This window comes from Dryas octopetala, chromosome 1 (genome assembly GCF_963921425.1).
Source record: "Dryas octopetala chromosome 1, drDryOcto1.1, whole genome shotgun sequence".
Taxonomy (NCBI): Eukaryota; Viridiplantae; Streptophyta; class Magnoliopsida; order Rosales; family Rosaceae; genus Dryas; species Dryas octopetala.
Window position 1 is genome coordinate 11,060,628 of NC_141366.1, and position 12,448 is coordinate 11,073,075.

General features: G+C 34.6%; 1 protein-coding gene across 1 annotated transcript; it reads left to right on the forward strand.

Annotated features, from left to right (window-relative positions):
• The first annotated feature begins 9,319 nt into the window (after positions 1–9,319).
• On the forward strand, positions 9,320–11,017 carry WAG1 (WAG 1). Its single transcript, XM_086229085.1, has one exon. The coding sequence runs from the start codon at positions 9,360–9,362 to the stop codon at positions 10,854–10,856; it is 1,497 nt and encodes a 498-aa protein (XP_086085211.1). The 5' UTR covers positions 9,320–9,359; the 3' UTR covers positions 10,857–11,017.
• Positions 11,018–12,448: the final 1,431 nt, after the last annotated feature.

Sequence of the window (12,448 nt, forward strand, 5' to 3'; positions counted from 1 at the left end):
TCAAAAGAAAACAATTTTAGAGTACGTTTGTCACATTTATCAAATTTCAAATTAATCCAATAATGACACCATCATTACTATTATATTGTATTTGATGAATAAATTTGGTAATTCTATCATTATTTTTTCTTTTCTTCTCAAAATTAAGGAGTCAGCCAGTCAAGTCAATAGAATTGATTGACAAAACCTTTTACCCTTGACAAAAGAAATAGTTTATCAAAAAATGATGGGTGAAAGTTTTAATTTTGTGATTGGTCTCAAATGATGAGTGTAAAGGCAGCCTTTAACTATTTAACTAGTAACAAGTTAATTAGCAAGAGAGATTAACCTATTCATGAATAAGACAAAGAAATTAACCTATTTATATATAAATATATATGTCTTTTATAGCTAATGCATGGATAGACAACTTCAATAGTTATTCATTGGCAAAATTAAATTTTCAATCATTGAACAAGATCGATGTCAGACGTATTCATTGCCTTATGAAGATCAATGGATGGGCAGCTTCGCTAACCACATGTTCTTTTGTCCCAATACCATTTCATTAATGAGATAAGTCGGATAATTGTGTTCCCTGAATTTCAATTAGACCGCACCAAATTAAGTACAAATTAAGACAAATATTGTGGAGAAGCCATAGTTTATAAGGAGGATAAATTATTTTGTATAACCGATATATTATCACGTGGTATAACAAAAAATTATTATGTATAACTAATATATTAATATTACGTGGCATAACCTACCTATGTGTTATAATATAAGTGGATGTTATTAATATTATACCCTACAAATATAAACTTGACGTCTAATAATACCCTTACACGTTGGATTAGTTACACCACATGACGATATATCGGTTATAGCCAATAATTTTTCTAGTATAACCAGTCTATGTGTTATAATATGAGTAAACTCTATTAATATTATATTATACAAATATAGACATGACATCTAATAATATCGTTACATATTATATTAATTACACTATATGACGGTATATCGGTTATACCAATAATTTTACCATAATAGTATTCGATCAGTTGGGCCAAACGAACATGTGAGATTGTCCATCCCTTTGATCATTATTTTTAAAAATTTGAGTGATGAAAGTTTACGATGATTCTGATGAAGAGCTTATAAATATCGGACCTAAGAATGAAACCCATTAATGGGCCTGCTGAACCCTGCATGCGGACCTCTTGAGTCCAATGGGCTCTGACTTTGCTTATTAAGATGGTTTCTAACATGATATGCCCCAAGTAATTTATACCCTAAATTATTTTGAAAAGATGATATATATTTCGTGATTTGAAAAAAGAAACTGCTATTAGCTACCTTCTATTTCTACTCTTGATTTAGTGTTTTAGTGTACTTTTTTTTTTTTTCACATGAACAGCAGTTTATAATATTCAGATAATACCAGCTAGCCACATTACTTAATTATTTGCCTGCAGTAGCAGTAGCAGTACTTCTTTATTCAATGACAAATTGGTTTCTTTTATTTCAACTATCTTTAAAGATATTTATAATATATATTTATGTACTTTGATCATCATCTCTAAATATTATATATTTTATTATTTTCTTGTTTTAAAATTGAAACTCTCTGCCATGCATTCATGATAATTAAGGCCGGTAGATTAAGTTTTTGCAACTGAAATAACTATAAACCAATATTTTAAGTAAAGTGGCCAGTGGTATCTGCAGGTTCTATAGATCGAATTCTTGGACTTATCATATCCTGTTGTTTTTATGAGCAAAAAAAAAAAAAAAATCCTGTTATTTTTAACTTGGCATCTTCTCCTATAATTAATAATGCATAAATGGCGCCTAGCTATTAATTAAATTTTTAAGTACATATTGATCAATCAAACTCATCAACCCAATTTGGTGGAATCACACACAAACACAAACCCATGCATGCATATACACTCAACTGCATCTATAATGTATTGTTGGTTAACACTACCTAATTACCTGATTATTATTCCACTTCTCTTCGAAGTTTTAAAATATAAGCTAGCATCTTAATTTATAGTTGATGGGCTGCACAATTATTAGATTTGAAGTTTGATGATTACATACTCTCCTTCTCTCTCTCTCTCATTGAGTTAATAAATTTATGGGATCCAATTAAGTTAATGATTAGGAGTTTGCAAGTATGATAAACAATGGAAATAACATGCATGTGACAATTATGTGAAGGAGCAAAAAAGACTTAAACCAAGAAACATACATGAGCTAGGGAGCTTAGGAATTATCATTCTATATATTATGTATAATAAACAATTAAGTACATATATACCTAACTATATATGAATGTGGTATTACAAAAAAAATAAAATAAAATAAAAAACAAAAAAAAACTATATGAATGGGACCAATGGGCTGATACATTGTATCCACTATCCAAAAAAGGAGAGAGAAAGCAAGAGTATGTTTCCATCGTATTTCGTAAATTTCCTTCTCTTCCATACATGCTGTACATGCATGCACCTGGTCGTTTTGAAAAAGAACCAAGTACTTAAAGGTTGGTACGTTAAAGTTAAGAAAAACTAATAGCTTATGTGCAAAAGATAATTTTATAATGGTTCATTGGTGCAGTTGAACTACTTACTAAGAGAGCATATTTTCCAGGGCCCAACATTAATTTCAATATATTTTCTATTTCCCACCTCCCTTTCATAATTTGTTGGCCCTCTATGTTTAATTAGGGTCCCATAAACACTCATGTCAAACTCAAGCAGATCCTACATATGGACACTCAGTGTGCCATGTCTGACTCACCAAAGAACATGAAATGAGAAATAAATGCAACCAACCATGAAAGGAAATATAAATTAACCAGAAAAGAAAAAGGAGAGCATCCACTGTGGTGGCACATGCATTTGCCACATGGCCCTACTAATTGGCACTAATCTGCTAATTAATATGTTCGTGATCGAAGAAGCCCAAAGGATCCTGGACCTACACCCCAGACCCCAGTGATACCATGCATTTTGTTGGTCAGAAAGAATTCTAGGGTCAAGGACAAGACATCTTTAAAATCTCTCAGAAAAATAAAAGAAAAAAGAAATGAAATATGTAATAGGGTACTGGTGCATGGACATCCACCCTAGGGCGATTAAGAAATATAACTCGCTTCTTCCAACTTGGACATATTCTATATTCTGAAAAAATCTTGAAACTATATATTATTTACACTACGTATGAATGATAAATGATTGATTGGTTATTCTGATAACGGTAATTTGATAGCTGGATTTATGGGGAGAATTGTGACTTGCTACCAACTTTAATTTCTTCTGTTAAACTTGTGTCTTGGAGCAAAAAACAAATAGTTGGCAGTACTCAACAAACACAATATATATTGTTCAACCATTGCCTTAAGTGACTCTTGGATTCTTTCTAAGCTTTTAATGATTCACCAGGCAAAGGACAATCACTATAATTGAATTATGGAAAACTACATAATATGACTTGTTTGATTGAGCCTCCTATAATTTTGATCTTTATTCGAAAAGACCAAATTATTCCTCATATGCATATATCCGAATTATTCCTCATATGGATCAAGTGTGACAGGAAATATATAATCGTTTCTCGATCCCGAGAATTTCTCTAGTGGGTTTTCGGTGGATTGGTCTGTATAGCTCAAGAGTTTCGGAGTTGTGGAGTGAAGATGGCTAGAGAATATCGAAATTGAGCTAATCAAAGAGATGATCAAGTGCATATATCTATATGAGAGTAATTCAATCAAAAAATAACTCAAAGAATTAAAATTATATATTAAATTTTGTAGACATAGGTCCTCTAGGAAGTTCATTAAAACAGATCATTTTATAAAGTTTTCCTTTGAAACTGCCAACATTAGTAGTGCGCTAAAAATAAGGTCATGTATAATTTTTAACTGCTAGATCAGATATGAACAGACCTTAACCTTAAAAGAAAAAATAAAATGAACTTATACTGTTTGATCGCTTGTAAAATGAGGGCCTATGTTAACTATTCATAAACATTCCTAACGTTTTTTTTTTCTTTCTTTTTTAGTGTTCGATCTATGTTTATGGTGGTGGCATATATTTAATGGAGTTATATCTATTCCAGCAGATCGACCCACCAGCAGCTCCATCTCTCTGATCATGATCAGCACGAGAGAAGGACAGAAACATTATTTCTTCTGCCTACATTATTATTAACATCACTGAATACCACTTCGGAAGGTGAATCCATTATTGATCAATTATTATTATATAAAAAAATTCAACGATCATAAATTTGTACTATTTTCTGTAAATTAAATATGAGAAATATAATTTAATAATTGGGAGTCAAATATGGAGCGAATTATCATTGAGTGGTAGTGTGAGCGACAATGTAGGGACAGTGTTGATCACGTGGCAGACAGCATCCTCTTCCATTTCAAAGTGGGTCCCAGCCTTACTGAGTGAACAAGTCATCTTGGCCCATCACATGGAGCCATCCATAGCTTCCTATTTAATTTGGTCGAGACGTACCTTGCTCTATCAAAGACGTTAATAAATTAGCATAGAGTAATTAATTAATTAAGTTAAATACAAAAATGGTCCACGAACTTTACAATGAATCTCAATTTGGTCCATTAACTATAAAAAGTGTCAATTTGGTCCACGAACTTTTCAAGTTGTACTAAAGCAGTACAAATGTTAACTTTTATTGAAAAATTTAACGAAAACTGGTCATGTGCACAGCAAGTGACCACATTTTCAAAGGCATTTTAGTCCGTTCATCACATTTTCATGTGACCAATTCCGTTAATTTTTGGATGAAAATTAACATTTGTACTGGTTTGATACAACTTGGAAAGTTCGTGGACCAAATTGATACTTTTTATAGTTAGTGGACCAAATTGAGATTCACTGTAAAGTTCGTGGACCATTTTTGTATTTAACCCTAATTAATTTTAGATTAGCACATATATTAGTGTTAGTGTATGAGTTAGTAGTTAAATAATTAATAAGTTTTATTGTTACAGTTAGTTATTAAGAGTATATAAAGTCTTGTACTCTCCTCTGTAATATTTACATGAAACAATATATGTAGTCTCTCTGAATTTTTCCTACTCTCTCCTTCTATCTCTCTCTCATTTTCTCAGCAATCCTAACAATTAGAAGTCCAGTTATATTAATTGTTGTTATTTTACTTACAAAAGCAAAGGTCGGCTACACGTTAAATTTAATTCATTTTCATTCTCATGCATAGACTGATACTTTGTGTAAATCAATTAAAGTTGTACATGAATTAATGCTCTTTATTTTTAGATGCAACGTTAAGACTGTTTAAGTACTGGCTGGCTATAAGAACTAAGATATTAAGATCCAAACTAATATAGGAATCAACATCATGAGCATTGAATATTGAAAATTATTTTTATTGTTGAATCTAGAAACTCATGCATGCAACCACAATTTTGATATTATGTTATGTAACTCCTAAATCCAAAATTTTTAATTAGTTGTTAAAGAAATATTGGACAAAAAATGCGTATCAAGCTAATATAGACACTAGAGAGCTTTAGTTATTAATAAGGTACCCAAAGCAAGGAGATAAGAATGAAAACAAAAATTCAATTTCTTACATAAAGATTAACATAAATCTAGGGGAAAAAACAAAGAAAAGTTGACTGACAAGTAGCAATTGATATGCGTGCGCACAAGCAAACACCAATCGCCAATTGCCGTTTTGGCGCACAAGAAAACTTGACTCAACGTACAAGTTTTTTTTTTTTTCTTTCTTTTTGGCCGTCAATGTTTTCCTTATATGTAATAGAATAGAGTTGAGATGAAGCAACTCATGTATATTCGTCGTGTAGGATTTGCAAGTAGCGAGGTTTCAACTTTCTTTTAGAATTGGATGAGAATGGTGAAAAAGTATATGGACATATAGGTTTATTTAATTGGTTGTCAAATTGATGTCATGCATGGAGACCCACTGACCAAGCTAGCAACCGCGCGCACAAGAGAAGAAAAGGAAAATATTTTGCCCAATTCCCACCCCTTTTAAGAAAAGTCTACCATATTTTACAACATTCTATAAAATGGTACTATTGAAACCTTCTTCTTTTTTTTTTTTAGAATAACTTCATCAAATTATAGGATTTTCTTAGTTGATATTTTACTTATACATATATATATATATATATCGAAAAGAACTCTAGAGCTAACCACTTAGTAAAAATAATATGACGCTAATCATTCTTTTGAACCCACTACACAATATAGTTTTATGATATGAACTGTTTATTTTTTAGGTTCACATTCAAAGATCATCTTTGCAAAAAATCAACAAAATCGAAAATCATTATTAGTAAGCTAATTGTGCTCATGTAAATGGACGAACACAAGTTTTTTAATAAAACATGAAATGGTTGTAATGATAATCAAATGACTAAATTATTTATAGTTTGGTTGATTTTTTGCAAGGTTAATTGATCTTTAATTGGAGACCTAAAATGTGAATTCTTTGGTTCATAAGATTACATATTGTGTACTAAGTCCAAAATGGTGGTTAGGATCATATTATCTAACTAACTGATTAGCTCTAGAGTATTTTTGTAACCGTTCATATTTTAGGGCATCATTCCAAGATCACTTTTCTAAAAAATCAGCCAAATCGAAAACTGTTTAGCTAATATATTACTGTCAACAACATTTACCCCTTTATTTGATGGACTGTATTGTTTGCACAGTTTGGAAGACCAAACAATTACAAGTTTCACTGAAATTTTACAGGGACGACCCTTAAGAAGGGACCTAAGAAATGGACGGTCTCGATCATGGAATTCCCCACTTTGTGATTGCTGGGTGGTTAGGTGAGCGTGAAATTCTCCGCTATATATATATCAAACACAATGATATATATCACACATTTTAAGACGATTTAAGAATTTAAAGTTTATGATTCGGTACTAATTAAAATAGAAAGACAATTATATAGATGTTTGAAAGAACACGACTTGTACTCTAAACGTAATATCAATAAAAAAATATAAGTAATTAAATTAATCCGAACTTTCTTAATTAATTTACATGCAGTCAGTGCTAGTTATTTTCAGAAAATAATTATATATATACGTGTATATAATTATTAAAAAAAAAAACCAGATGGGATTGTCAATATTATTTGTCTCTTGGTCGATATATGCCTACATATTGTATACATTATTTACATTGGCAAGCATTATCCTTGATGGACTCCTATATTATATAAGATGCCCCCTCAACATTATTGAGTCATTAACTTGCATGCTTACTGCTTGCTATATCTTAAACCCTAGCTAGCTTGTTCTTATCCCAAATGGAGGTTGTAGTTTCCCAAGGCCAAGGGTGTAACTTAATTTGAACACAATAGCCAGCCTTTTTAAGTAGCTAGTGCATATGGTGTTGTAATAATATCATTGGTGAGAACTGACCTACCCTCGCAGAAACTAATAAGCAACAGGTCAGAAACAATTAATAATAATTCATTCAAAATGGAATTGAAATGAATCGTAGTACCAAAGTCATGAGTCATGACTTTCTACCCAAAAAAAAAGTCATGAGTCATGACTACTCACTAATATTAACTAGTACGTACTGCTCGAGTGTTTGTGCTTACGTAGCTACCCACAGCGACACATGCAGAATTACAGAGCCGACTAGACTGTATATTATAGCCGTTTGTGTCACCTTAATATTCAAATTTTTAATTAACTTCATTCACACCCTTCGATATCATAATTAAACGCGGCTCCTCTTAGCCCTTTCCCTTTGTCAGCGCCTTCAATTCTTCAAACACCCATCCCCATCACCCTCCTGCGCGTTGCATGGGGTTTTGCTCCCCTACGCATTTACCATACCTGCAGTTAATTTTCTGCATAATATCTTGATCTTCCAATTAATCGAATGGTCTTAAACAGTAGCTCCATATCGGCATAATTAAGTTATAGGAATTGACTGATAGGTTTTGTAATAATTCATTGACTAATCTCTCTAATCTTTACATATATGAAAAGGTATTTCTCTTTACAATTCAATAAATCATAATTTTGACATGTATTCAATGTTGTATTTTTTTTAATGATTTAATTCTTTTGTGTAGCTAGGTTAATGTGTACCGATCAAATTGTACTTTCTTTGTAAAAAGCAATTGCTCCTTAATTACATATATAGAAGTATAGAACATTAACGGGTTCATTATTACTTTTTATAGCTTTGTTAGATGTATAAGATTTGATTGAATAGATTAAATAATTAGATTCATATATGTGCATGTATTTATGGAAGAAATTTCTACTTTGAAGAAAGAAATTAAATGAGAGAAAAAGATGGACTAGTTATAAGAAAAACTTATCCATTTCACTCCCCCAAAAAAATAGTGGGATTAGTATGGATAAATTTTCTCTTATAATTAATTCATCTTCTTTATCACATTAATTAGAAGATATGCACTCTCCATATTATTTTTTAAATACACATGAATTTAATTATTTTAATATATTCAATTCTTAAATACACATGAATGCATATAGTTATTTAATATATTCAATCTAATTCTATGTATTAACCAGCCCTATGAGATTAACTAATTACTATCATTAACCAACTTGGATCGAATATACAACATGCAGATCCGGCCACTTCCTGATTCTTAAGTACTGCATGTTTAATTTCATGTATTTTTTGTCTTGTTATGATCGATTCAGAGGAAACCAGAATCATATCTCTAAGTGGTCCATTCATATTCTATACATCCGATTTCTTATTAATTATAGTGATATCAAGTATCTAAGACTATTAGATTAATTGGGTGACCATGATCTATAAATGGAGAAAAAGTGCTAATATGGTAAATGTAGAGGAGCAAAATCCACATGGGATCATGCATGCCTCATTCCTAGTATTCCCAGAAATCCCTCTAATTAAACTTCCTAAAACCCTCTCTTTCACATATACAGATATACTATAAAATTATTTTTCTCTTTCATTAATTAACATGCAGATGCTCAGTTTGGTCAACCTACCACAGTACCACCTTCTTTTGTTACCATTTCTCAGTTTCTCTCTCTTCCAGTCTCCACCACTGCAAACCTATACATAATACATATGCAGTTGGGTCAACCAAACACCTTAATTAATCCCCACAGGCCCTACGTACTTACCTTTCACCCTCTCTCTCTCTCTCTCTCTCTCTCTCTCTCTCTCTCTCTCTCCTCTCTTCATTCTTTATAAGCCTCCAAACCCCTCCAAATTAACTTGCATTTGCATATCATCAATATCGATCAGCACTCAAAAACTCAAGCACATATATATGCACCAGCTACCCAGCCAGCAGCCATGGACGTCGAAGAAACCCCTTTCCCCATATCCGACTACGCAGATCTGGACCTGAGCTTCACCAGCTGCACCTCCATCTCCACCACCACCACCGACCGCACCTTTGCCTCCTCCTCCAGCGCCCGCTCCAGCTTAGCCCGCAGCAGCCTCACCCTCAGCTTCAACGAGTCCCGCCTCTCCACCACCTCCTCCTCCGCCACCACCACCACCACGCACCTCCACCACCGCAAATCGGACTCGCATTGGTCCGCCATCAAAGCCGCCACCACTCTCTCCTCAGACAACAAGCTCCACCTCCGGCACCTGAAGCTCCTCCGGCACCTCGGCACCGGCAACCTCGGGCGCGTCTTCCTCTGCCGCCTCCGGGACTACCCGGCTGCCAGCACCTGCTTCGCCCTGAAGGTCGTCGACAAGGATTCCCTGACCGCCAAGAAGCTGAGCCACGTGCAGACGGAGGCCCAGATCCTCTCCGCGCTCGACCACCCGTTCCTCCCTACTCTCTACGCTCGCATCGACGTGTCCCACTACACCTGCCTCCTCATCGACTACTGCCCCAACGGCGACCTCCACTCCCTCCTCCTCAAGCAGCCCGGATACCGCCTCCCGCTCCAGGCCGCCCGCTTCTTCGCCGCCGAGGTCCTCGTCGCCCTCGAGTACCTCCACGCGCTCGGAATCGTCTACCGCGATCTCAAACCCGAAAACATTCTCTTACGCGAGGACGGCCATATCATGCTCTCCGATTTCGACCTCTGCTTCAGGGCCGATGTGGACCCTACGCTCCAGCACCGCCGGCTCCACAAGCTGGGCCCCCCAGGAAGAACCAGAAGAACGAGAAAATCCTCGCGCGGTTGTTTCGGTTCCAGGGAACAACAAGAACCAGCGGAGATGGTGGCGGAGTTCGTTGCGGAGCCCACCACGGCGTTTTCGAGGTCCTGCGTTGGGACCCACGAGTACTTGGCTCCGGAGTTGGTGACGGGTAACGGTCACGGTAACGGCGTCGACTGGTGGGCTTTCGGGGTGTTTGTCTACGAATTGCTGTTCGGGACGACGCCGTTTAAAGGCGGGAGCAAAGAGAGCACGCTGCGTAATATAGCGTCCAGCACCTGTGTGAGGTTCCACGTGGCGGAGAATGAAGAGAAGGGAATGAAGGAGGCGAGGGATTTGATAGAGAGACTGCTGGTGAGGGATCCGAGGGAGAGGCTAGGATGCACCAAGGGTGCTACTGAGATTAAACGGCAACCGTTTTTTGGCGGGATTAACTGGGCCTTGCTACGAAACTACAGGCCGCCGGAGGTGCCTGGGCTCAGGAGGAAGCCCAGCAAGGCCCATATCAGCCCAGTCAATGGGGTTTCGTTTTCATATTCTTCGCAGAGGAGAAGAAGGCGGTGGTGGAAAGGACTTGGTCAGTTTGTGAAGACTAGATACAACAAATATAACCACAGTAATAGCAATTACTATCAGTATGTCAGTAATAAAATGGTCAAGAAAAGTGCTTAATTAAGTTTAGTTTTTTTTTTTGGCCAGGCTTAAGTTTAGTTTAATTACATGGCTATTTACCTTTTTGTTTTTTTGCAAAGAAACCCTTTTGAATTGTCGTGTTAGAAATGAAGATTGAGGGAAGGACTTGTAAAAAACTAAAAATAGGTAGTATACAGAAGTCCCTGTAGAGATGTAATTTTCTGAGGCATGCACTTACTTGTGAATTTTAATGTATACGAATCAAAGTCATAGAATGAAGATTCACTTTTTAGTTGTTTCTAAAAGTTCTAATTCTTGCCTAAGTACGATCATTTTAGTTCTACTTTTTATGGTGTCTAAATGCATGATCTTATGCCCAATTTCTTCTACATAGCCTGATGAATGTGTACATAATTTGCATAAGTGGATAATCTTTGAATTTTAGTCGTATGCAATCTTATGTCTAAAATTTTAAAGCTAAAACTTAAGTCCTAAACTCTAAAGGGATATATTAATTTCGATGCAATCTAATAATCCAATAGACGAATATAATATTTCTAAAAACAGTAAAATGATGTTTGACATGTGATGCATTCATTTATATATATATATATATATATTTTTACCACCGATACTTTCTATATTATTAAATAGAGGCTTCAACATCAACAATTCAACTCCATGAGGGACTTAATATTAAGAATAACACATATAATAATTGTATAACGTGTTCAATCCCACTATTGAATGTGTTGGAGGCAAATGTCGTAGGTAACCCAAGAACAGTAATGCTACACTTACCACATTTTTATACCACAATTTCATACCATCTTACATGGCATTCATACATTGGATACTACAAATTAAAAAATAAAACTTAAAAAAGAAAAAGGAAATACATATCCAGTAAAATAATGACACATCAGGTGGGATACAAATGTGGGAAAAAAAATGTGGGACAACTAGCATTATTGACCCAAGAATGTAGTTCTTTAGGCACAATATATCCAATTATAAAAACTTAAAAAGTTCTAGTGGACTATAAGATGCGGCAAACATAGGTGTCCAATCGGAGGCATACATGTCTGAACTATGAGGTAATCCTAAAATCCACAATAAACCATAGTACATTTTTAGTTAAAGAGTATTCTACATAGCTAATAAAGTTATTGGTTTAATAATATTTCTTAATTTTACAATTTTGGAGATGTTTTAAGTTCCAATTTTGTATTTTCTAAATATTTTACATGTACTAAAAAAGAGAAGAAAAAAGAAGAAGCATCAATTTCATGCGTCATTAAAATTTATTATCATTTATTTGCACCAAGCCACCAACTCATAGTAATATATTTTCATTTTTTGTTATGAAAAGATTCTTTCTTTGGTAAGTCACTTTATTTTTTATCTTCCCATATATGTTTATTAATAGCTACATAAGCATCTATGTAGCGCGTGAGTAGTCTTAATTAACCATGCTTTGATGTGGGTCTCATACTAATTCCTACACGGCTACACATAACATGGTTACAATTATTCATGCGCCACATAAAGGAGTGTAGTAACTTTTCGAAGCATATCTGCATATATTGAAAATTGAAGCGATTTTATGCAGGGATTTTTTTAGCCAAACA